Source organism: Chelonoidis abingdonii, chromosome 7 (assembly GCF_003597395.2).
Source record: "Chelonoidis abingdonii isolate Lonesome George chromosome 7, CheloAbing_2.0, whole genome shotgun sequence".
Taxonomy (NCBI): domain Eukaryota; kingdom Metazoa; phylum Chordata; order Testudines; family Testudinidae; genus Chelonoidis; species Chelonoidis abingdonii.
The window spans coordinates 99,142,196-99,167,091 of record NC_133775.1 but is presented as its reverse complement, the minus strand read 5'-3'; the positions used below and the strand labels follow the sequence as shown (position 1 = coordinate 99,167,091).

Here is a 24,896-nt window from a genome sequence, read left to right as displayed (position 1 = left end):
TGGTAAAATCAAACCATGCAACGGACTAGATCTTTGGTGAATGCGCAGTTCCATGTATCCTTGTGAACCATTAGATAAGAAGGGCTGTACAGCGGAGTCCTCATTTCGCTTCTTCCTTGCCCTGTAAGATAACAGGAGCCAAAAGCTATCTTACATCGTTGAGCTCATACTACTCTATAAAGAGAACCTTTTGTCTCAAGGAACTGAATTAAGGCCTCAGTGTGTGGCACACAGCCCTCCATCCAAAAAACCGGAAGATAACAAAGGGCTTTTGATGCTGATCTAGGCCAGACTTTAACCAGTAACCTAGAGCTGAAAGGCTCTAAATACCATTACTCAGCCTTCGAGCCAATCTGTTCCTCAAGTCCTTTAAAAATACCAGTATCCCAACAAGAACTTCCGCAGCGAGTTAGTAAGAGAAAGACTCATAAAGTGACATGGCAAAGTTTGTGATTTACTGTAACTGCTGATTATATGGAGGATAAATACAAGAACTACCGGTATATAAAATATAGTTAAGATAGTCTCCTTGGAGCAGTTCTCTCTTCTGCCGCCTAATCATATCCACTACATTTTAGCAGATTTCATAAAACGTGGGATGTAGGAAATATAAGAGTTGTGATTCTGGGAAGATGATCCTGTCCTTGTGATTCTGGGGAGATGAGCTTTTTGACCCACTCATTGTTAGTTATTCTTCAAACTGTCTTCCCTTTCCTATTTATGTCAGTCACATATTTAAGTTATTTGTTTTAGCAGGTGCTGGTAGTGGCTGTACAAACTCTCCCTTGCACACCTCATTGTAAACAAGTGTCTTACCACCCTAAAGTGCTTTCTAGGCCTCCCTGTATTGGTTTGAGACGGGGGTAGAACTTAAATATGGTAATTTTGTGAACAAAATCCCATGTTGTTCGGTTGGTCCAAGTGGGAATTTGCTCAAAGAGCTTCTATTTCTCAGTCCTCCAAAAAAGTGAGACTCTTCTAACAGCTGCATTCAGAACACTCTGCCCTGGGAGCTAGCCAAGCCCTGCCGTACTTAGATTAAACATGTCACCTCCATATCCTACCAGCATTCAGCGCCAGCCAACAGGCCATCTGTAAAAAAACATTCTGTTTTCTTTTAAAAAGTAGAGCGATAAATCCTTGAAGCCCCAGCTGAGACAGGAGCCCTACACTCTGCACAATCATACAACATGACACAGTCCCTGCTCTAGAGTTTACCATCTACATAAACAAGACAGACAAAGGGAGGAAGAGCATACAAACGCACAGAGAAATGAAGTCACACGGCAGGTCAGTGGCAGAGAATGCAGGTCTCCTGCCTCTCCTGATGAGTGCCCTATCTGCTATACCACATTACCTCTACATTGGGCTCCCCTGAAAGTGCTGTCGGGCTGCCAGGTAGATGTCTATAGAGTGAAACTGTATGCCAAACCTCTTAAAACAGAGGAGGCAGGTTGCTAACATTTTGCTGATTTCAATTTAATGAAGCAATTTATATTTTGGAATTGCTACTAGTAAAACCAAAGAAGTTAGAGCGTATGTTTTCTCTATATAAAAGGTTGCCTCTCTATATAGTTGGAGCCAAGCTACTAACGTTAAAGCATCTGGAATTAATTATCTAAGCCAGATAATGTTTCCAGAATTATTTCAATAACGCAAACAGATATACACTCATTTTCATCTGTCTATTAAAGGACAATAGAGAAAGGTTTTGCAACTGACAAGCAGTAGGCACACATCTGCCAATACTATGGGCTTCAGAGCATGTGACTGTGATCCTGCAGCTGCTTAGAAATTAGCCAAATATCATCTATAAAACTGTTAATGAAGCTACATAGGCTTAGCTGCAAAAACCTCAACCTTGGCATAAATTTTATATTACCATCATTATGATCAAATATGATCCAGATTGTATAGCTCTCCACTGTCGTATGGATGGATGGGTACAAAATATTGGAACCAAAAAAAACCAAGCTTTTTGTGAGGATGTGTGAGGTCACACAAAACCAGGCCTGTTTTAAGAACACCCTTTCTTAATTAAATTCATGATCCATTGCATTCATCCTGAACCCTGAAATCAGGGAGGATGGTTTTGATTCTATAACAAGACAGTGCATGGGAGTTCTCAGCAGAATCACTTCAGGACAGCTCACAGTCAATCCAGAGAAAACACCCTTAACCAACCTGCCTTTCACTAATTTCAATATGCTTCTCTGAAGCAGCATAGGTTTCTGTGGGTTTCTCAGATGTTCTTCAGGTGTGATGTGCAAAGGCAAAGCTCTACCAGCCCTAACACAATTCAACAAGATCTATGCGAGATCTTATGTACCCCCCACTTCCAGAGTACTAAGCACCTCACCTATACTAATTAATTTATCCTCACCGCAATTCTGCGAGGAAGGGAAGTATTATAGAATCACAGAATCATAGGACTGGAAGGGACCTCGAGAGGTCTTTTAGACCAGTCCCCCGCACTCAAGGCAGGACTAAGTATTATCCAGACCATCTCCAACAGGTGTTTGTATAACTTGTTATTAAAAATCTCCAATGATGGAGATTCCAAAATCTGCCTAGGCAATTTATTCCAGTGCTTAACCACCCTGATAATCATGAAGTTTTTCCTAATCTCCAACCTAGGCTGCTCTTGCTGCAATTTAAGACCACTGCTTCTTGTCCTATCCTCAGAGGTTAAAAAGAACAATTTTTTCACCCTCCTCCTTGTAACAACCTTTTATGTACTTGAAACTGTTATCATGTCCCCTCTCAGTCTCCTCTTCTCCAAACTAAACAAACCCATTTTTTTCAATCTTCCCTCACAGGTCATGTTTTCTAGATCTTTAATAATTTTTGTTGCTCTTCTCTGGATTTTCTCCAATTTGTCCACATCTTTCCTGAAATGTGGCACCCAGAACTGAACATAATACTCCAGCTGAGGCTGTGTCAGCCCGGAGTAGAGTGGAAGAATTACTTCTTGTGTCTTACTTTCAAAACTCCTGCTAATACATTTCAGAATGATGTTCGCTTTTTTTGCAATGGTGTTACCCTATTGATTCATATTTAGCTTGTGATCCACTAAGACCCCCAGATCCCTTTCCACAGTACTTCTTCCTAGGCAGTCATTCCCCATTTTGTATATGTGCAATGTAATTGATTGTTCCTTCCGAAGTGGAGTACTTTGCATTTGTTCATATTGAATTTCATCCTATTTACTTCAGACCATTACTCCAGTTTGTCCAGATCATTTTGAATTTTAATCCTACCCTCCAAAGCATTTGCAACCCCTCCCAGGTTGGTATTGTCCGCAAACTTTATAAGTGTACTCTCTATGCCATTTTCTAAACCATTGTTGAAGATATGGAACAGAACTGGACCCAGAACTGATCTCCGCAGGACCCCACTTGATATGCCCTTCCAGCTTGACTGTGAACCACTGATAACCTGTTATGCACCTACCTTATAGTAGCTCCATCTAGGTTGTATTTCCCTAGTTTGTTTATGAGAAGGTCATGTAAGACAGTATCAAAAGCCTTACTAAAGTCAAGATTTACTATATCTACCACTTCCCCCTATCCACAAGGCATGTCACTCTGTCAAAGAAAGCTATTAGATGGATTTGACATGATTTGTTCTTGACAAATCCATAGTGACTGTTACTTATCACCTTATTATCTTCTAGGTGTCTGCAAACTGACTGCTTAATTATTTGCTTAATTATCTTTCAAGGTACTGAAGTTTAAGCTAACTGGTCTGAAATTCCCCAGGTTGTCCTTATTCTCCTTTTTATAGATGGGCACTATATTTTCCCTTTTCCAGACCTCTGGAATCTTTATCTACTCAATCAGCTCCTTGAGTATTCTAAGATGTATTTCATCAGGCCCCGGTGACTTGAAAACATCTAACTTGTCTAAGTAATGTTTAACTTGTTCTTTCCCTATTTTAGCCTCTGATCCTACCTCATTTCCACTGGCATTCATTGAGTTAGATGTCCAATTGCTACTAAACTTTTTGGTGAAAATTAAACAAAAAAGTCATTTAGCACTTCTGCTATTTCCATATTTTATGTTATTGTCGTCCTTCCCCCACCCCCTAATTGAGTGATGGGCCTACCCTGTCCGTGGTCTTCCTCTTGCTTCTAATATATTTGTAGAATATTTTCTTTATGTCTCTATCTAGTTTAATCTCATTTTGTGCCTTAGCCTTTCTAATTCTGTCCCTACAAACTTGTGTTTATTTGTTTATATTCATCCTTTGTAATTTGATCTATGTTTCCACTTTTTGTAGGATTCTATTTTGCATTTCAGATCATTGAGGATCTCCTGGTTAAGCCAGGATGCTCTCTTGCCATGTTTCCTATCTTTCCTACACAGTGAGATAGTTTGCTCTTGTGCCCTTAATAATGTCTCTTTGAAAAACTGCCAACTCACTTGAACTGACTTGCTTCCCAAAAGATCTTACCTACCAACTCCCTGAGTTTGCTACAGTCCCCCTTCTTGAAATCCACTGTCTTTATTTTGTTGTTTTCCCTCCTACCATTCCTTAGAATCATGAACTCTATCATTTCATGATCACTTTCATTCAAGCTGCCTTCCACTTTCAAATTCTCAACCAGTTCCCCCCTAGTGGCTTTCTCCACCTTCTGAAATAAAAAAAAAAAAAAGGTCTCCAATATATCCCAAGAACTTGTTGGACAATCTGTGCCCTGCTGTGCTATTTTCCCAACAGATGTTTGGGTAGCTGAAGTCCCCCATCAGCACCAAGTCCTGTGCTTTGGATGCTTTTGTTAGTTGTTTATAAAAAGCCTCATCCACCTTCTCTTCCTAGTTAGGTGGTCTGTAGTAGACCCCCCCTACCGTGACATTACCCTTATTTTTTACCCTGTTTATCCTTATCTAGAGACTTTCAACAAGTCTGTCTCCTATTTCTATCTCAACCTCAGTCCAAGTGTATTACACTTTTGATATATAAAGCAACTTCTCCCCCCTTTTTTCTCTGCCTGTCCTTCCGGAGCAAGCTGTACCCTTCCATACCAATATTCCAGTCGTGTATTAACGCACCAAGTCTCTGTGATGCCCACTATGTCATAGTTGTGTTTAATGACTAGCATTTCTAGTTCTTCCTGCTTATTACCCATACTTCTCGCATTAACATACAAACTAAGCAAATTTTAGAGATGGGAAACCTGCAGTGTGCAGAAATTGCCTTATGTTACTCAGGAAAACTGAAACCAATTACACCAACTCAGGATCTGGCCCCAGAGGTATGATAAAGCATGATGTCACACCAGAAGTCAGTGATGCCTGATATACCACTCCCCAGTGATCTGACACTCATCCACATTCCTAATACAATATTTGCACTAATCATGTCGTGCTCAGCCAAGACACTCACAAGACTGGAGACTGCAAACAAAGGGAACAGTGTGAGACAAGGCATATCCAATGGAAGTTTTGTCTGAATGGGTGAAGTGCGTAAGGACTTCACGACTGACCGTTGAGACCAACTCTTGGTGTAGACTCACCTAACAGGGCGCTTTGATTTTTGAATTTCTATTTCGGATCCTGCTACTCGGTTTCACTTAGTTCTCACTGAGGCAAAACAGCCACTGGGCCACAAGGGCTGCACAGGAACCTTTGTCCTGCAAAGGGGAGCTGCATACCATCCGCACTGATTCTTTGGAAGGTCAGGCCATCACAGCCAGAACACGAAGTGGCTGCAGTGAGACTCTGCAGAGGCCCAGCAATGCTCATGCAAACAGGAAGCTTTATTTCTCCCCTAGGTCACTTTTTCTAATCTTTTAAGCAGACACAGGCCACTTCAGTTTGGATTTTTTTATCTTTTGATCAGCTAAAAGCATCAGGATTTAATCCTGATTTTCAGAGGAATCTATGTATATTTGATAGTGTAATAGAATCAGGGTAAATTTAAGGCCAGAGCATCCAGATACCAAGAAAATTGGCACAAAAGTATCCCCTTGTGAAAATACTAGATCTATATCATGTCTGTCCCTTTACAGAATGAGTCCCTGAAACTCCAATCCCACACTTACCGAGAGGATGCACATCTTCATTAGACTCCAAAAGAGGAACCCAAATTGCATCGTATTAAAAAAAATCCAACACCACTGCTACAAGGACACACAAGCTGCTGCAGAATCCTCCACTGCCCCTTCTGCAGCTGAGCCTCAAGGGAAGCTGTTGTTAAGTCAAAACTCAGACAGCATCTCAAACTGAGAAAAGTAAATCTAGTCTACACGGCCAGTGATAGGTCCACATGCCTGTAGACGTGGTATATCTTGATTTTAGCAAAGCTTTTGATACTGTCCCACAGGGCCGGCTTTAGGCCGATTCAGCCGATTCCGGGGAATCGGGCCCCGTGCCTAAGAGGGCCCCGTGCCTTAGGCACCTTTTTAATTTTTTCTTTTTAACTTACCCCGGTCCCCGGCTGCGGTCTGCTCCATGGTCCCGCTCCTTTGAGTGAAGCGCCGGCGGGAGCACGGCGTGGCCCCACTCTCCCAGCTAGAGCTCCAGCCGGGAGAGCGGGGTGGCGGGGCTTTGCCGCGCTCCGGCCTGGAGAACGGAGTCGCGGGGCTTGCCGTGCTCCAGCTGGGGCTCCAGCCGGGAGAGCGAGGTCGCGGGGCTCGCCGCACTCCAGCTGGGGCTCCAGCCGGGAGAGTGAGGCCACGGGGCTTGCCGCGCTCCAGCCGGAGTGTGGCAAGCCCAGCGGCTCCGGCCAGAGCGCGGCAAGCCCCGCGACCCCGGCTGGAGCTCTGGGCCCTTTAAATAGCCCCCATGAGCCCTGAGGCAGTGAGGGGCTCGGGGGGGGGGGCGCTATTTAAAGGGCCCAGGGCTCCAGCTGCCTCTGCCACCCTGGTCCTTCAAATAGCCGCCGGAGCCTTGCCTCCCCCATGCATTCCCCAGAGCTCCCGCGGCTATTTAAAAGGTCCCCGGGGTAGAAGGGGGTTTGGGGGCTACTTAAAGGGCTGAGGTTCCAGCTGCCTCTGCTGCACCCCATGACCTGCCCACACCAGTCTGGCCCCCCCTGCCTGCAGCCAGCTCTGCACCCCGTGCCCACAGCCACCCCTGCCAAACCCCGTCCTGTCTCCAGCCAACCCCTGCCACACATCCCTGCAGCCCTGCCCAAAGCCAGCCAGCCACACACACACTGCTGCCCGCACCAGCCCTGCACACCCTGCCCAGCCCGCACACCCTGCCCTGTCTCCAGTCAACCCCTGCTGCACCCCACTGCCCAGCCAGTCCCGCCACTCCTCTGTCTCCAGCCCTGCAAACCCCTGCTGCACCCCCCTGCAGCCCTGTCTGAAGCCAGCCCGCTCCACACTCCTTGTCGCCAACCAGCCCCACATCCCTTGCCCTGCCTGCAGCCAGACCCTACCTCCAGTCAGCCCTGCCCTGCCTCCAGCCAGCCCCATGTCCACTGCTGCCCTGCAGTTCCCAGGGCATTAACCTTGCACACCTGCTTCAATGAGGGGGCAGGGAGCTGCTGGGACCAACACATGTGCACACCCCCAGGGAGATGGAGTGGCGGGGACCCACACATGTGAAACAGCGGTCATTAATAGCCAATCAACAGCATATATGATGCAATGTATATAATTTTATTATTCATATAGTTATGGAAAGTAAATAATGCATGAAAGAAATGAGAGGCTTTCTTTTTCACTTTTTTTTAAAGTCATCCCTGCCAGGACCCCACCGAAAATGTTCGAATTGGGCCCCGCACTTCCTAAAGCCGGCCCTGCTGTCCCGCATGACCTTCTCATAAATAAACTAGGGCAGCGTTTCCCAAACTTGGGAGGCTGCTTGTTTAGGGAAAGCCCCTGGCAGGCCGGGCCGGTTTGTTTACCTGCCCCATCTTCAGGTCTGGCCTATCGCGGCTCTCACTGGCCACGGTTCGCCGCTCCAGTCCAATGGGAGCTGCGGGAAGCAGCATGGGCCGACGGACGTACTGGCCGCTGCTTCCAGCAGCTCCCATTGGTGGGTTGCATCTCTTTCCAAATCCACAGGGACAAAACACACTAGTCAGTTCTCTATCCTCATTGTTCAGACATGAGGGGGCTTCACAGGGTCATAGGCGCATACGAGGATGTGATGGTGTTTTCCAGTATTTGGAGCAGAGGACTGGGAGTCAGGACTTGTGGGCTCTGTTCCCAGTTCTGCCACTGACACACTGTGTGATCGTGGGCAATTCCCATTAACTTTGCTGCTCCTCCATTTATTCTGTTATTTTACCTTGCTCAGTGCTTACATTCAAACCCTGTCGATATGGTGGAAGACTGTGTTTACTGATCAAGAACAAATTCTATCTGTCTACCAACAGAATGACAGCCTGTGTTCAGGGGAGCTATATCCTGAAAACTCACTGGATCAGCTACATAGAGGAAGCAGCGCCTCTCACACCACAGGGCACTGTGAGCTGGAGCTCCTGAAATGTATTCCTGGCTGTGCCACTGACTCATTGTGCAAGTCACGTAGCCTCTGTGCCTCAGTTTACCCACCAGTGAAATAAACCCTTACGTCACACAGATGTGGCGAGGTTTAATTCTAGAGCTGTAAAGAGCTGTGAGACCCTCTGATTGTAGACTCCACAGAAAGGCAAAGTATTACCATTACTACCTGATTCTTGTAGGTGCACAGCTGTGGGTTAATGCTAGCATGAGCTGAGCAAGCAAAGCACGTCAACCTGTCAGTCCAGTGCCGACCACTTGCTTTTAATTGCTCATTGCCCCTGTTTTCATTCAGCTTCAAATGGCATTATATATCTGTGCTGGGCCCCTTTAAACTCTGGCCAATTCTCAGGCACACATCTGTACAAAATAAAACCCTATCAGGTACTGGTCAACTAGAAGTGGCTAGCTAGGGGGAACAGCCCTGCTAAGTACCGCCTGCCAGGTGATCTCATGGACACTCAGTCCCTCCATCCCCTGCTACTCAACAGTGCTCACATTCAGCAACCCATTTGTTTTAAGGTGGCTCTTGGTTTCAGTCATTTCAGATGGTTGTTTTCTGGGGAAAGTGCTCCTTAAAACAAATCCTTTCCTCTCCGCCTCACCCACATCTTTGACATTTCAGCGCTCCAGAAAATAAAATGTTTCCAGATCTAATTTTCAGCTTTGGATCTGCAAGACCTAGAGGCAACGAACAAGTAGGAAGAGTTCATTTCTCAAATCCCAGCTGAAAGATGAAAAGAATGGCAGAAGCTGGGTATAAAATCCTTTTGGGAGCCAGAGATTGACTCACTGGGTAGGAAGTGACCTTCGCCCCCTTGCACAAAATATCTATCGGCTCACAGTCTAAATGCTCCCTAGCTCCCCAGAGATGGAATTTGTTTTCCGGTAGGTTGCAGCATGATTTGCTAAATATATTATGACACACCAGTCCACAGCTCCCAGACCTCTGTGTGGCTTCTCCTCCCCTCTAGGAATTTCACATACAAATCACTGTCAAAGTGACAGCATTAGCACAAGTGAGTTAGCACAGAGCATTCATCAACCTACAGCCCTAATTCTCCTGTATGCAAAGGCCACTTTACCCCTCTGTGACAGTGTAAAGGGTTGAGCTGTACCTGTTTTAAGGTCCCTTTACACTGCTACAGCAGTTGCAATGGCCTTATTCTAAATGAGAATTAGGCACCCTACGTTGCCTACCTGAGCACAGGGTTTTCAAAAAGGCAGAAGGATGTCAATTAGGCTCTATATATCACTTACCGTAACCAAATTTGGACTTTTTTTTCCTTAACAGGTTTGACTTCCTGATTCCCTGAGATATTGCTGTTATTTCTTTTTAAATCATTAAGTGGAAAAAAATATTCAAGAAACAAAGCAAAAATTTACTGTAGGGCCTAACATAAACAAAACTGTGGATTCATGCCCTGACAAATGCACACAGTGTTCCTATGCTCAGAACTGAAATAAGATTGACACTATAAAAATATTTGGGAGGAAGAGCTGATGCAATTTCAATTTTAAATTAACGACCCCTGAAGGGGATGGACAGGGAAAAAGTTAAGCCCTCGTACTGGGGGGAAATAAGTTTTCAGACAAGTAAAACTGTGGGTCCTGAAAATATTTTTCTTTTCAATGCTTAAAATGCAGTTAGCAATGTGAAGAGTTAGCAATGGCCCCTAGAGAAGACAAATTTTAAGGCGAGTAACGTTCTTTCCTGTGCTACTGTAAACCAGGAGATGCCAGGGGATCCAGCTCAGATCCATGCTTAGCAGTTCAAACCCATGTCTCATCACTGTGACTATCCCATCCGCACCAAAAAACGGAAAACATCTGGACCAATGACTGTAGCAAGCGGGGAGCTCTGGAGAGGAAGGGCATACACATACATCTGCTCTGCTTCCTGTTTTGTGTGATGAAAGACACTTGTGGGATTTAAAAGCGAAAATCTGACAGTGCCACCGTTTATTCTCTGTGGGCCTTATTCACCACAACTCTATACTGGGCACAGTCTCTACTCAGGGTCAATGGAGTGCAAAGTGGGCGTGCGGTGCTACCACATCCGAAGGAAGGCACTTTATTTCACTCACTTTGCACTGGTGAAAATGACAGCAGGGAAACGGTGGATTGGGCCTTGTAGAAGTGAACTCTCTTGGGCAGTTTTCAATTTGAAGAATTTGAGGTGAGGGAGAGAGAGCGAGAGGCAGAGAGACTGCTTCTATCTGCTCCCTCAGGACCGAAGATGAAGGCTGCTGCTAGCTGCCCTGCTGAAATACTATGCGCTGCATTGGACAGCATGACTGCACCTGCTTTAACGATACAGGAAACTGTGGTTTCCGCTTCCACTTTGTAACTCAAGGTAAAATCCTGGCCCTGTGCACAGCTGGATCAGGCTATCCGTGCACAGGGGAAATATATGTGGAAATGGGGCATTGGGATCCTACCCATGACACAGGGACAGAGTGTGAATGCTCCCATAGCTCCAGGACGCAGAGTTAAATGCGTGGATATGGGTGGTTGTGGGCATGATGGCCATGCTTGGCAACACACCTGCCCCAACCCAATCCCCTGGCCCACTGTAGAGCCATGATGGAACTGTCCTTTCCAGGGCCTCTGTGCAGCCTCCCATCCGTGCAGCACACTTGGACAGGTTCCACTGCAATCCAGGCTTTCCCTGTCCCCTGGCAGGGGTAGGAAAATTTGGCTCACAAAGCTACGAAAAAAAACGAGGTCCAACAAAATGCCTAGAAACAAAAGCTTTTTGCAAAAATGTGAATTCCCAGGCTGGTTTTAGATGGGCACTTACTGCAGCGGCAGTGCCAAGCTATCACTTTTCATCTTGAAATAAATTCCAAACTAGCCTTCAGTCCAAGAGCTGGACATTTCCGAGTTCAGACTGTGGTTAGTTATCAAAGACGACTAAAAAAAGATATTCCACACACAGGTGTTTTTCAAGGAGTAAGTCACCTCAACAGTCCCTTTTACAACTTCCCTTCTGATGTGTTCAGACTTCTCATTAAAGTTTCATTTCTTGCTATATTTTCTCTTGGGAAGGGGGGGATATGTGTGTACAAAAGTTTACTTCATAACTTTTGGCCGGCAGCTGCAATAGCAGCTGTCACCGAGGGACAAACTGTGCTTCAGACAAGGTTATTGACTTTACTGAAATTCCTCCATCATTTGAGGAGCAAAACCGAATTTCCTGCATATAATCTGAAGTCATCTTCCCCTGCTGAGCTCCTGAAAGCATTTTTTAAATTGATTTTTAAAGATTAACAACATACAGGGTCTCCACGGTGACCCGTACCATTTTAAAGGCATGGAACCCAAAGATCTTTAATATTCTTATCCAAATGATTCAAATAAGTTAAAAAGGAAGAAGAAGAGAAAAGGAAAACAGCTCAGGGGGTGGACACACTGTTGGCAGCAACACACTGGAATAGAGCAGATAACTTGCCCTAAGTTCTGGTGGAGTTATCTGGACAGTTGGGTGTCATCATATGGCAAAGGGAAGAACTGAAATAAATTTTAATAGAAAAAATAGAGTCCAGTCTTCAGAAATGGAGCTGGGGGATTGTGGACACAGTGGCCATGTCCTGCAACTTACCTGATCCAGCCTCAAATCCTTAATACAATTTGCTTAGCTTTGTCTGAACTGTAGGCATAGGCCATGAAAGACCTCATGCCAGATATTTTTTCTTGATGGTGTCTGTTAGCCCCCATTACTAATATTTCTCTTACCCTTGCTAGCCAGAGGGAAACACTGGATTGTTCCCCCTGCTTGCATCATGCTGCAACAGTATCTTCGGCCACATTTACTACACTTAGCAGGATATAACATGTGCCAAGGGAGTCCCAAGGGAGTAGTTGTGTGACGCACTGAGAGACTTGTGACCCAAATTCTGGGACTTTTGGACACTCCCACCAGCTAGGAGTCACGATCCCCTTGTCCTGCAGTTCAACAAGTATTATGTAATCTCATCACAGGCGTTAAGTCTCTGGCTTTAAAAAAGTGTCCTTGAATTTCAGTGCAGACAGCAGATGATCTTGCTGGCCTTTTGGTATACCTAGTGCTCCGCTTCTGTATGGATGACAGCAGTAACTCCACATCCCTTTCCTACCTGAGCAGCTACGGATCTTTTATGTTGCCTATTTTAAAATATGTATTGAAACGATAGTTATCTAGACTGATACATTTGTTACAGCTTGCCTTTGGTGGCTGTCTGTCTATTTAGCAGCTGGCGTTGTTCTTTCCTCTTCCGTGCGCAATGTGTTAAAGTGGACGGCACTAAAAGATAGCAGGTTAAAGTTATCGGGCCAAGTCTTGCATCCCTTACAAAGCCTCAATTCCCACTGACTTCAGTGGGACTCCAGCACAGGCACTGAGTTTCCCAGTGGACCCTGCATGCCCATAAATCACTGAACAGGTTAATGCGTGTGTGGACTTTCATGTTTATTTTACCCTCTCCAAACCCCTGGGTCATTTCAAAATGCCACCAGCCTGGGCAAATGCAGAGCTGGTGTCCCCGACAGTCCTTCTCTCACTCATGTCCAGCCATCCAAGAAAGAGAGAGGACTTTCTTCAAGGGAGAGCACTCACATCTCTGTCATAACATCTGGCCGGGGGGAGGAGCCTGAGTTCATATCCCATCCCAAAGCTCCACGTTAACACCTCGGTCCTCTGTCGGCACATTCCCAGGCCACACTGAAGGATTCGTTTTGAGCAATAAACTGAACATGAATGCTGCAATGCTGGGTCACGTAGCCTAAAACCTATCACCCATCCTAGACCTGATTTCACACCGACCCGAACTAAGTCACTCGCATGTATGGCCGCTGGTGCGCTGCAAAGCTTGTACAGCCCAGAGTGTGCTCTTCCAGGACCATGATGGTAGGTCTGGACAGCCTATAAAACCACATTTCTGTCTCCCCAGACAGATATGTTCTCGCGCATACATATCACTTGCTTACTAAGGGATTTTGCCCTTCACTTGTCCCCTCTTGCACATTTCCACTGTGTCTTGCTGTCCTCACAGAAGCACAGGCCACTGCTGCAGTTGGAAGCGTCACCTGGTTCTACTGCATTTGATCATTTGCCCCCTCCCCCTGGATCTGAATCCTAGGACTGATGGTTTTTTACCACCTTAAGGCTCGCTTCCACCTAGCTCAAGTTCCAGGCCTGCCTGCTTTATTTACACTGCAGTTTAGACAGCACTATAAACCCAAATTATTTTGGAAGCTCCTCAAATAAACAGATGGACAGAACAATGCCAAGTAAATAAGTATCCCCTCCAAGGACAGGAAAAGAGACTGCAGGAATCTAGCAGCACAATCAATATTGTGCTCACTTACCTAATCACTGGTTCAGGTATCGCCTCTGCTCCCGCTGGAACTTGGACTCCTTTCTCCCACTCCTGCCTCCAGGGATCGGCAAGTATGTAGTACTCATCTGGACTCAACTGATGTGAGTCAGGGATTTTCATGGCTGTTATCAGATCGGTACGAAAAACCTACAGAAAAAAGCAATGAGACGGTCTTAAATGACTCGGCAGAGATGAGACATTGCACTGGGGCAGCGGCATTCCCCTTGCAAGCTGGTATTCTGCTGCCTTTATGGATTTCCCAACGGGACAGTCATGCCAGGCCTGAAAAAAGAGAGGGACCCGCCTGGAGCAGTGGAAGTAAATGTGGAGAACAGGTAAACTACTGTTCACACACTAGGATATATCATCAGGCCTTCTGTTTTCCTTCATATTATAACGCAAGGGCTTTCAAGGAAACTTCCTGTCTTCAGCTCAGCCTTCCCTCCCCTTTCACGGGGGTCAAGGACACAGGCTACTGGAGTGGCTGCTCACAGAACTGGACTGAACCCCAGAGCCCATGCAGAGTATCTCTTTACTTCCTGATTCTCTTACATTATTTCACTTTCCTGTTATTCATGCTCCCAGTTAGGGAAAGACCTAGCTGACTGCAACTGATGGCTGAGTCATCCCTGCTTAAAGACACTGAGACAAAACTGCTCCATGGAATTCTGGACTTTCCACTGGGAGGCCTCAATGTCCCGGAGTAGGCTGAGATCCTGGAACTTGGTGGCCTGGATGAACTTGGACCACTATTATTATTCCAACAAGCAGAAGAGAATGCAGGCTTCTCTTCCCACGACTTTAGGGGAGAGAGGGAACAAACCACAGAATGCTCTCAGTGTGTTCCCCAAGAGAGCAGCATGGGAGGTGCAGGTAACTAAGAGATGGGACTGCGTGCGATTAGAATATCAAAACCTTATGACCAGCACCTCTGGCCTTTATGACTGAGGAATCTCACTGTGGGAGTCACTCTCTTCTCCTCCTGCCACTTAATAGGCATATTAGCCATTTGTCAAATTACAACTAGATGAAAAGACAAGCAGCAAATATCTTGATATCTAAACATAATGGGTCTCACTCTCATCTCACTTACACTGGTGTAAATCAAGAGTAACTCCATTTTACATCAGTGTAGGATGCGTGTATGTGAAATCTGGGCTTTATATTTCAAACAATGCTGGGAGAGAGATAGCCAACATTAAAGAAGGGTAAAATAAAGGGTGCGCTATTTTCCTCCAGGCGATAAATGGATTAAACATATTCATACAAACAACTACTTTGAACTCAGCAGAAAATCCAAAGACTCTATGTTTTCACTGCATTCAGCTTTCTTGGGATGTGTTGATGTTTTCTTTCTTCTTGAATGGCTAACACAGATAAGGCTGTAGTGAAAGTACACAGTCACCTGATTCCCATGCATGTTTTAGTTTTTATTATCTGCTATAAATGCAGAGAAATCAGCAAAACCCTTCAATGATCTGCCTTCAGAAACTGCTCCTTTCAGGTCACAACACAGTTCTCATACAAAATATTCTGAGTCTTTTTTTTCTAAAACTTATCATTCTTAAAACATAGCCAGAGCAGCCCTGGCAAATGCAGAGGCACTTAAAAACAGCCAGATTCTTTGACACTGACCTTGCCCCCGTTTCAGAAGTAAACATAGCATTGCCATTGAACAGTCTGTCTCTGCAACACAGTGATTCAGGGACACGCTGGAAAACCATGGGTTGAGCTACATCCAGCATCCTTAAACGAAAACTCCGTGTTAATTATAAATCTTAATGGGCAAAACCAATATTTTCTAAGGGGTAGAATAGCTGGCCCTCAGTGTGGGTATCTGTGGGTGGAAAGGAAAGGTATAAGGAACCATTCAGAAGCTATCTACAATTTTAGTCCCAGACAGCAACACCTGGGGTGCAAGCTACTCCCAAAGAAACATCTGGGGGCAGGCAAAGGGTGAGGGAACTTTCTACCTTCAGCTACTCCAGCTCTACAGCTTTTTTCAAAAACATGGTATGAATTTTTTTAAAATGAGAGGAAATATTTTTTTCTGGATTGCCTTGGTACTAAAAGCTTTGTGATCCTTTTTCTTCAAGCTTCCAAGAAATATTCCCTTTCTCTGGAGAGAGACTAAGCCTGGGACATTCCATCCCATAACGTGAATATTTCAGAAAGCTGCAAACGGCTGAGAACAGACAGTTCAAATGACAAGACTTCTGTATCCATAACTGTGCCAGTCACTACCCCTGCCCCACATTACATATAGGGATGGAACAATGGACACCTGAATCCAGACACCTAAGAAATCTTCCCAGACCAGAATGAGTATTGAAACCTGCCCCTGGAGTTCTGGTTCCAGGTTGGCTCTGAAAGTACAAAGGGTTCTGGCTTGGCGGCTGAAAAGATTTTATCCCCTGGTGGAAATGTTGTGAGATTCCTGCTGTTTGGGGGTGAGATTTCAAAAGATCCACTCACAAGATCTGATATCAAGAAGGGGACAAGATACATTTGAGATGGCTGGTGTCCTCATGTTCTTCAGGGGATGATGCTGGTCTTCCTGTCCCCAGCGTCCACCCGACCGAAGAAGCCAGGACTTCACCAACTGGCTGAACCCCTTTCTGAAAATGACATGATTGTGGACAGAGGCTGCAGGCAGCTCATTCTCTCCTCCACAAACAGCAGGATCCCTCCACCTAACAAACCTCTTTGTCCTTCTCAACCCTCAGTCTGCATAATGCTAGGAAGTATGGCTATTTTCCTTTTAGTTTGGAGGGACTACTTTTTTATTTTACAGCAAATGTGAAAGGATACCAAGAGAGAAAGACATCCATAGGTGAGTCACAGGGCTAAATCTGTTTTCACTTGCACCACAATAAATCTAGAGCGCCAACAGAGGTATTCCGGATTTACACTGGTGTAACTAAGACCAGGATCTGCCTCACAAATACAGAAGCCCTAGACAGGGTATCACAAATGCTCTGTGGCATTATTGTTCAGAGATCCCAAAGGAGTAGATGAAGATGGGCCAGCTATTCAGCTGATGTAAATCAGTGTAGCTTGAACAGAGGTATGTCAATTTACACCAACTGGGCTCTGGCAATCTGTTTTCAGTATCGCTGGTAATAAAAAGAAAAGGAAGAGAACGGAAAATTGTTTGCAGAATCATTTCTGAATGGAGGCCAGATTCTACTCCGTTCCACCAGCGTAAATCTGGGGTGACTCTTCTGCAGAGAATGAACTTACTCCCAATTTAGACCAGAATTTGGCCCAGAATGCCTCTTAAAGTTTTCTTTGAGGTGTCAGCAACACTTCTGAAATTCACAAGGTTGTAATTGTTGGTCTTAATTGCTAATGGTTATTGGATGACTCAGATGTTAAGACCAATCCCTGGTACGTTTTGGGGCTCACTAACAGCATGCCAGTTTGCTGGAAACACAAAGAAATTATTAGGTTATAAAGCTGTTTCACACTTTAATATTCTGTCTGGCTTCCCAAAAGGATGGATATTGTTTACAGTCTTGGGGAAAAAAACAGCTTGTTTAGTGAACAGGAAAAAAATCAAACTAAATGGTGGTATACATGCCTGCCTACATGGCCAGAGCCTGCAGCCGAACACACTCTGATTCTCACTGACCCGTTAAACTGCTCAACTGGGCCCCTCCTCTCGGAGAATTCTCCAGCCCTGGGATAGTGATTTTGCTCATCTTCCCTTCCCATTATGCTTCTGGACCTACTGAGGTTTCCCTGATGTACACTGTGGGGAAAAAAATAATTCCACAAAACAGATCATGGTAAATAAGGTTTTTCGTTCAGGGGATTGCCTGACAGCAACGATTTGATTAGAGCTACCCCATCTCTTGGAGAATAAAGAACCATTTGTAAATGAAAATGGATGATTTCTCCTTTTCTCCGCATCTGTTATTATCTGAAATAATAATCCACAATGCCAGCAATAACATCCAGACACCAGCTATCCCTAATCAGTCTGTCTCAGGCTACTTCTGCATTACCTTATGTGTGGCTGGGATGGATCAGGTGTTTTCTTCAGTGCTTATTCTCAAACTAACTATTGCTTGGGATGAACTGTAATGAATGATTCCAGGATGGCTTCACACTTTCAATACAAAGATCAAATGCCCTGGAGGGTATTTTGGAAACCAAATCGGATACTATACAGGAAAACAGACATTAACCCCTAACTGAGACCTGGTATTTAGGTCAGTTCATTTAATCCTCAGAGCCTCAGCTGATAACCCAATTACAGCTAAGTATAAATACATAAACAACCTTTTCTATATTGTTACCTCTTTGGACAGCAGTAGCACCTTTTTCCTGCTGCATTTGTTTGGAGACATTTTTGACCACATCTATAAAGAGCTAAATTAAACTGCCCAGACACAGTCTGGCTACATCTTCCAATAAAAACATAATTAACAGCCTACATGTTATAGGCAGAGCTAGGCTGGGTTTGAGAAAGGTCAAGTTCCTTGAAGTCTCCATATGTCAATATAATTTAATTGTTAAGAACACCACAGTAACATTTTATTATGCTACTAGGCCGAAAAATTAAAATAAGATTAAGATAAATGCTAAGTAAACATAAGAAGTAATGTGAAAAAGACATCACAGTCCTTACAGTTTTGCATCCCTGAATATCAAGCAATATGAAAACTATAAATATAAATAAAAAATAAATAAAGCCAATGCAGCTCTAATGCATTTCTAAAACATAATGTATGTATGTGCCCTTTTAGTGATAGATCTACTGTCCCCAATGTCACCATTCAGACCTAAAAGCTGTTTACGTTACTCAGTATCACCAAGTGACCATCTCCAAAGGATATAAAACAAACAAGATTCAGCATCAATCTGAACCTTTTACCTTGCTCTGAGTTTCCACCTAGCCTGTTAGGACAAGGGATGATTCTGTTTCGGTAGCTATGAAGATCTCCCCTCTCTGAATTGTACATGTTTTAATGACAGGACATGAGATCTATTTAAAATCCTAGTATTTGTTTACTTGCAAATTCAGTGGGGCTAAAATGTTATAGCATTTCTAATGTGTCCAACTAAAGGCACCTTGCCAGCCAACATTTTCAGTAAGGGCTTACTCATTTGGAGGTCTCTCAATTTTTTATGCCCAACCTGAGACCCTTAGGGATTTATTCTCTAAGGTGCTCAGCACAGCACCCATAACTCCAGCTGGAGTGAGGGAAAGTTGCAGATTCTCCGTACCTCTGAGAGGCCCAATGTTGGGCAACGAAATATTGAGGAACCCAAAACAAGTAAACACTTCTGAAAATGTAACGTGTGACCAATCTGTGCCTTAGCTTCCCCATCTATAAAATGGGGATGACTCTGACTCACAGGGGTAACAGGCATAACTTACTGATGGGTAAAACTTACCCTTCTGCATGAGGTCCAAACACCATGTCCCACTTAGACTCCACTGAAAAGGCTTAAGTGGGACTCGTGATCTTGTGCGGGCCCTCAGCAATTTCTCCCTTTGGGAGTCTCGGGTGAAGTGCAAAGTTCTATTTGACAACAAGGAGGATAACAGCAAGAGACATGCAAAGCCAAGTTTTTCTCTTTGAAATAGTTGCTAAGTTTGTCAGAAGTCTCAATCTCAGAGACACTGCCTGCCTTTGAGATTGCTGTAGGATCCCTGAAGTGCGCATTCAGCTACCTAACCTTGTTGTCAACTCAGAACTTCCAGCCTCTTCCTCCTGGTGCTTCACCACCCATCCACATCAGCTACCTGGTGATGATACTGACTTCAAAGACTTAGCTGTATAAGTAATTACGAATATGACATCACTCCTTCATGATATGCAAATAACAAGAAATCGTCCAGGAATTTCTGGCTCGGGAGTCTGAAACTGGCACAGCAGACAAAACGCTGCTGAGAAAAAACACAGCTCGTGCAGAAATTCAAGAATGTTTTCTTCCTCCCAATTACTTTTTTATTGCAGTATGATTGTGCAATTACACTAACCTGCCAGGAAAGCACAACTACCAAGACCCCAGCTCCAATGCCTGCAGCATCAGGCACGGCTTTTAGTCTTCTCTTGGGAGACTGTCCCTACTTTTTTCTGTCCATAACTGACAAGCACAGCATCAGAACTCAGAGTTATGGGATTCATTGACGATTGGTGGGGGCAGGGGAGCTGAGATTGCCAACTGTGATAGTGACAACAGGATATGGACAGCTGTCTATCAATAACTAGACTAACTTCACCAACTCCCCGCACAGAGGCCAGTGAACAGCCGCCTGATGGCAATTTTGGTGACTCCCAATCTGACCTTGATTTAAACTGGTGACCTAAAAGCAAAAGGTTCCTCACCTCGTCATCTCCCTTGAGAATTTTACCCTACAGAGAAACGGAAAATTTTCCAAATAATTATCTCCGCCATCACTAAAGAAGATACCTATCATCGGATATTTAGTGTTGCAAGAGATCATGGGTTTAACTGTGCTGTATTGATTATTCTCTTAATTATCAGCAAGATTTAAAAAAACTAGGCTAGGTTATAAGAAATATTTACTGTTTTAAAAATAAAAGATTTGATTAAAAAAATAAAAGTATGATCACAGAGAGTGAAGACTACGGGGCTGATTGTCTCACACCAGTTTTCCCCCGAGCTGCTAACTCCACTGACATCAGAGAATTACTTTGGATTTACACTGTATGAGGGAAAGCAGGATGACTTGACTAGTGGATCTCTGGGCTCCTAACTTTACTCTCCACCTTCAAAAAGATCATTCTGCTGTCTCTTGAAAAGAGGGCTTTGGCAGCTACAGAGCCCTGGTTTTAGAAGAGTAACCTAGCTAGAGATCTTAATTCTTATTTGCAAAGCCATGATCACATGACTGTAGTATGTTAAAGACAGTGGGTTGGATCCTCCAGTCTCGGCACAGGACCAGAGAGAGGTATGCAAAAGTGATTTACACCAGCCTGGAATCTGGTCCATTATCTTCATTCTACAAATTGAAGGAACAGAGGTACAGAGATGCGAAGTGACTTGCTCAAAGTCACACAAGTCTGTAGCAGAGATGGGAAGAGCATCCAGGTCATGTGTCTTATCTGATGGATATGTATAAGCGTGCAGGACAGAGAACTAAATGCTGGATTGTTCATTGTCTCTGTAGGTCATGTTAAGTCTTAGAAACTGCACAAGCTTTGGAGCCCCCATAACAAATCAGTGATGGAGCCTCCAATTGTATGTATCACCCTAATGGCTGTAGTAAGGGTTCAGAAAACAAAGCTGGCTTGAGCTATCTAATCTGTTTGTTTCTCTACTTGTATGGCCATATCACCACCATATCCAGCACTCAACAAATACACTCCCCCGTCATTTATGGACCAAATGCCATCAGAGTCGAGTTTGGCTATGTAATCTGTCATCGTTGCAATAAAGAACACCCCACCCCTGGCATCTGGAGGCTTTCTGCAGACAGTGGACTGAAAAGAGGCTCTGAATGGAGAAAAGAAAAAGTCCTAAAACTGGTGATCAGTGTTGCTTGCCACTAGGCAGTGTCGCTTTGCTCCAGTGCTCTCTGTCCACAGGAAGACTTCTTTGGCACAGGAGCACAAAGGCAACTATAAAAAGCATTAAAAATCCTCTTGCAGCAGAAAGTGGACTCATTTTATCTTGATGTGTGCTGTGTGGACTGGATCTATGTTCCGTGGGCGCTCAGCTCCTCACCATACAGACTAAGATCAACACATTTGGCTTAGTTTACAGCTGTTATCTGGGGTTATTTATTTAATTCTTTCTCAGTCTGCATGGTCGCTTGAAGGGGTCACAGCTCTTGCACTGCCTGGGTGCCTTCAGCACCCCAGTAGCATCTCCATTGAAAGCTTATGCTGTGCAGCCTACCTGACTTTGGTCACTAGTCTGAGTAAAGCCAGGACCAGCTTTACAAATAGTTCACAAGATCCTCAGGGGTTGAAGTGAAGCATAGTGTTGTGAGGGCAAGACCTTCCTGAATGCTACAGAACACAGCCTACAGTCCTTACCATTGAAAAGGGAGAGTGAATCAGCGTTCTGCACAATTTCTCACCAATGTATTGCACAAATCACAGGCCTGTGTTTTCCTGCCTAAGTTTTTCTCCAAACTCATCCCTTCAGGCTTGTAAACTCACGTTAGGATAGAAGATTAGTTCTAATTTTAAACCAAATAAGTACGATTGTATCTATTTCCCCAAAGATGATAAGGCACATTGCAGGCTGGATTTGTAATATTACTGCTTCGCTTATTCAGTCCTTCTTCGAAGACAGATAAGCCTCCACTTTCAAAGGCAGCAAGTGTGCCAACACTCTATCATGATGATGCCTCTGTTTTTCCATGAAGAACTGGAAATGCATAAATTACTAACTATCAAAGCAGAACGCTTTAGAAATGATAGAATGCCACAGAAATTCTAAAGGAAAGCAGATCAGTTGTCTGGAAATCTACCAGCAGCTAATATGTTCAAATTGTAATCTAAATGTCTTTTTGTTTTGAATTGTCTGGGATTAGGGTTGGGAAAAGACTCAATTATTCTACTCAAACTCTTCTGAATTATTTATGAAAACTAAATAAAGGATAAATTGGGCACTGATGAACTGAGGACCTGGTAGTGGAGGGAAAGTTGTGTACTAGAAAACAAGCAATTTTCTCTCAATAGGACTGTTTACTATTTCCTCCCTTCTGCAGAAATTGACAAATAGTCTTTAAAGGCCTGCTGCTTAGCAACACCGGTTCCGCTGATCTGCTTGGAAGATGTTAATTGCTTCTTCAAACAATGTGAACAACGGTTTAAAGAGCTATAACTCTAATTTAATAACCAACGTGAGCCACGAGACCAACTATGGCGACTGTGACGGCGACATAGTGACTTCAGTAATGGACCGACCATGGTAGCTCTCTCCCTCTCACTGAACTGGGAAGTAGCACAATCAGGATCTCAATGTATGGAGAACTCTGTCCACCTGAAAGGGGACAAGACCCAGGGCCACAATTTCAAAGGTATTCAGGTGTCTAAAGATGCACACAGATGCCTAGTGGGATATTCAAAAGCACCCCAGCAGGTTAGACATCTGTCATTGATTTCAATGGGACTTACCACACTTAACCTGCGTAAGTGCTTTTGAAAATCCCACTAGGTGCCTATCTGCACATTTAGGCACATAAATGTGTTTGAAAATTTGACCCCAGGGGCCTGTATTTAGGGCTAGCTTCAGCACAAGCTAACCAAGAATCTACTTGAGGCCAAACACTTTTGGCGGCCCCATGTCCCCTGCAAGCTCAGCAACTCCTAGGCGGACCCCCCCCTCCATCTCCATCAGTGCATCTGGAGAAGCAGAAAACACCTCGTTACCAGTTCTTCTAACTCCCTATAACAAAAGGAGCAGAGGAGGAGGTAACTCACGACCTGATTTCTCCTAGTCCTGACTTTCTGTTCTTTGATACCTACATTCAGTGTCTGGTGGGTACACCTGGACCACAGAAGGTGCTGAAAGGCATGTGCCCCTCCGCCTAGCTGCTCCCTTGTAATCAGCTCTAAATGCTATAACTCTCCCAGAAAAGAGCCCCAGGTGCCTCCCTCCTCTAGCATAAAGCTTGTATACCTGGACCAATGTTCTTACTCCAAAAGAAGCTGCGCCAAGAGATGCACAGGCTCCACCGCCTCTGGGAGCTCAGCCTGGGACTCTTCAGCAGTGCTACAGCTGGCAGGCATCTTTCTTTTTCCCATTGGCTTTTTTTCCCCCTGCATTATTGGCCCTGCCTAGACACTTGCTTTAACATGATAAATACCATCATTAAATATCAGCCCAATGAAAATGTATGGCATTGCCATGGCTCTGTGATCCTGAGAGGCACAGACAGAATCAAATCATCCTGTGCTTTCAATATGCCATTTGCAACGCTCTTATTTGCCACCTATTCGGGGAAGTGGTAGAGAACATTTTAAACAGATCTGAAGAATAAACATAGAATCAAAAGGAAGTCAGGGGGACGCACATTAGTGACAGGCATTACAACACCACATCAGCAAAACTGGCACCTTTTGTTACGGCTTCTGATACCCAATAAAACGATCACACTTCCATGCCAAAGGAAAATGACTAATCAGATGGAAAAGAAAAGAAAAAACAACAAGAAAATGGCAATAAATGGACCAAGCAAAGCAGGTGAAATTCACATTTGTGCTAAGTGCTAGCACATACCTGGGCCTATGCCTCAATTAATTCCCCACTTCAGACATGGGGCTTAGCTGGTGCACAGTCCTGGTGTTCACCTTCTGCACTGGGGTGAATTGAATCCTACCTATCAGGGCCGGCTCTAGCAATTTCACCACCCCAAGCACGGCGGCACGCCGCAGGGGGGCGCTCTGCTGCTCGCCAGTCCCGCGGCTCCGGTGGACCTCCCGCAGGCTTCCCTACAGGGAGTCCGGTGGTCCCGCGGCTCCGGTGGACCTCCCGCAGGCTTCCCTACAGGGAGTCCGGTGGTCCCGCGGCTCCGGTGGACCTCCCGCAGGCGTGTCTGCAGATGCTCCACCGGAGCCGTGGGACCAGCGGACCCGCCGCAGGGAAGCCTGCGGGAGGTCCACCGGAGCCGCCTGCCGCCCTCCGGGCAACTGGCAGAGCACCCCCCATGGCGTGCCGCCCCAAGCATGCACTTGATGCACTGTGGCCTGGAGCCGACCCTGCTGCCTGTCCAGTCTATTCCTACATTTAGGCTCCACTCCAGCTGCAACGAACATCTCACCGATCTTAAAGGCCCAGAAGCCAGATAACGTCATGGCTGTTTTCTTAAAATTACATGAACCAAACTCTTCTTGGCAACCACCACAGGAAGGCTCAGGACTGAATGGGCCCTGGGGACTCTCATCCCTGAGCGGTGATCCCTGCAGGTCAGGATTGGGGCACATTGTGGGGCAGCACAGGGAAACTGTCACTGCCTTTGCCCACACTCATAGCCTCACATAAAGACTTTAACGCCAGAAGGGACGATTGTGATCATCTAATCGGCCCTCCAGCACATCACAGGCCACAGAACCTCGCCCACCCACTCCTGTTATAGACTC

At 45.0% G+C, this 24,896-nt stretch overlaps 1 protein-coding gene across 12 annotated transcripts in view; it reads right to left on the bottom strand.

Moving 5' to 3' along the window:
- The window catches only part of JADE2 (jade family PHD finger 2), a 139,267-nt gene that overhangs the window by 84,864 nt on the left and 29,507 nt on the right, over positions 1–24,896 (bottom strand). For 10 of the 12 annotated variants that reach the window (XM_032783497.2, XM_032783494.2, XM_032783499.2 and 7 more), the window contains one exon: positions 13,811–13,968. In XM_032783497.2, the coding sequence (XP_032639388.1) occupies positions 13,811–13,968 (158 nt within the window). Of the gene's footprint in view, positions 1–13,810; positions 13,969–17,404; positions 17,576–24,896 lie in introns of all 12 variants that reach the window. The other 2 variants (XM_032783502.2, XM_032783503.2) reach the window with 2 other exon arrangements.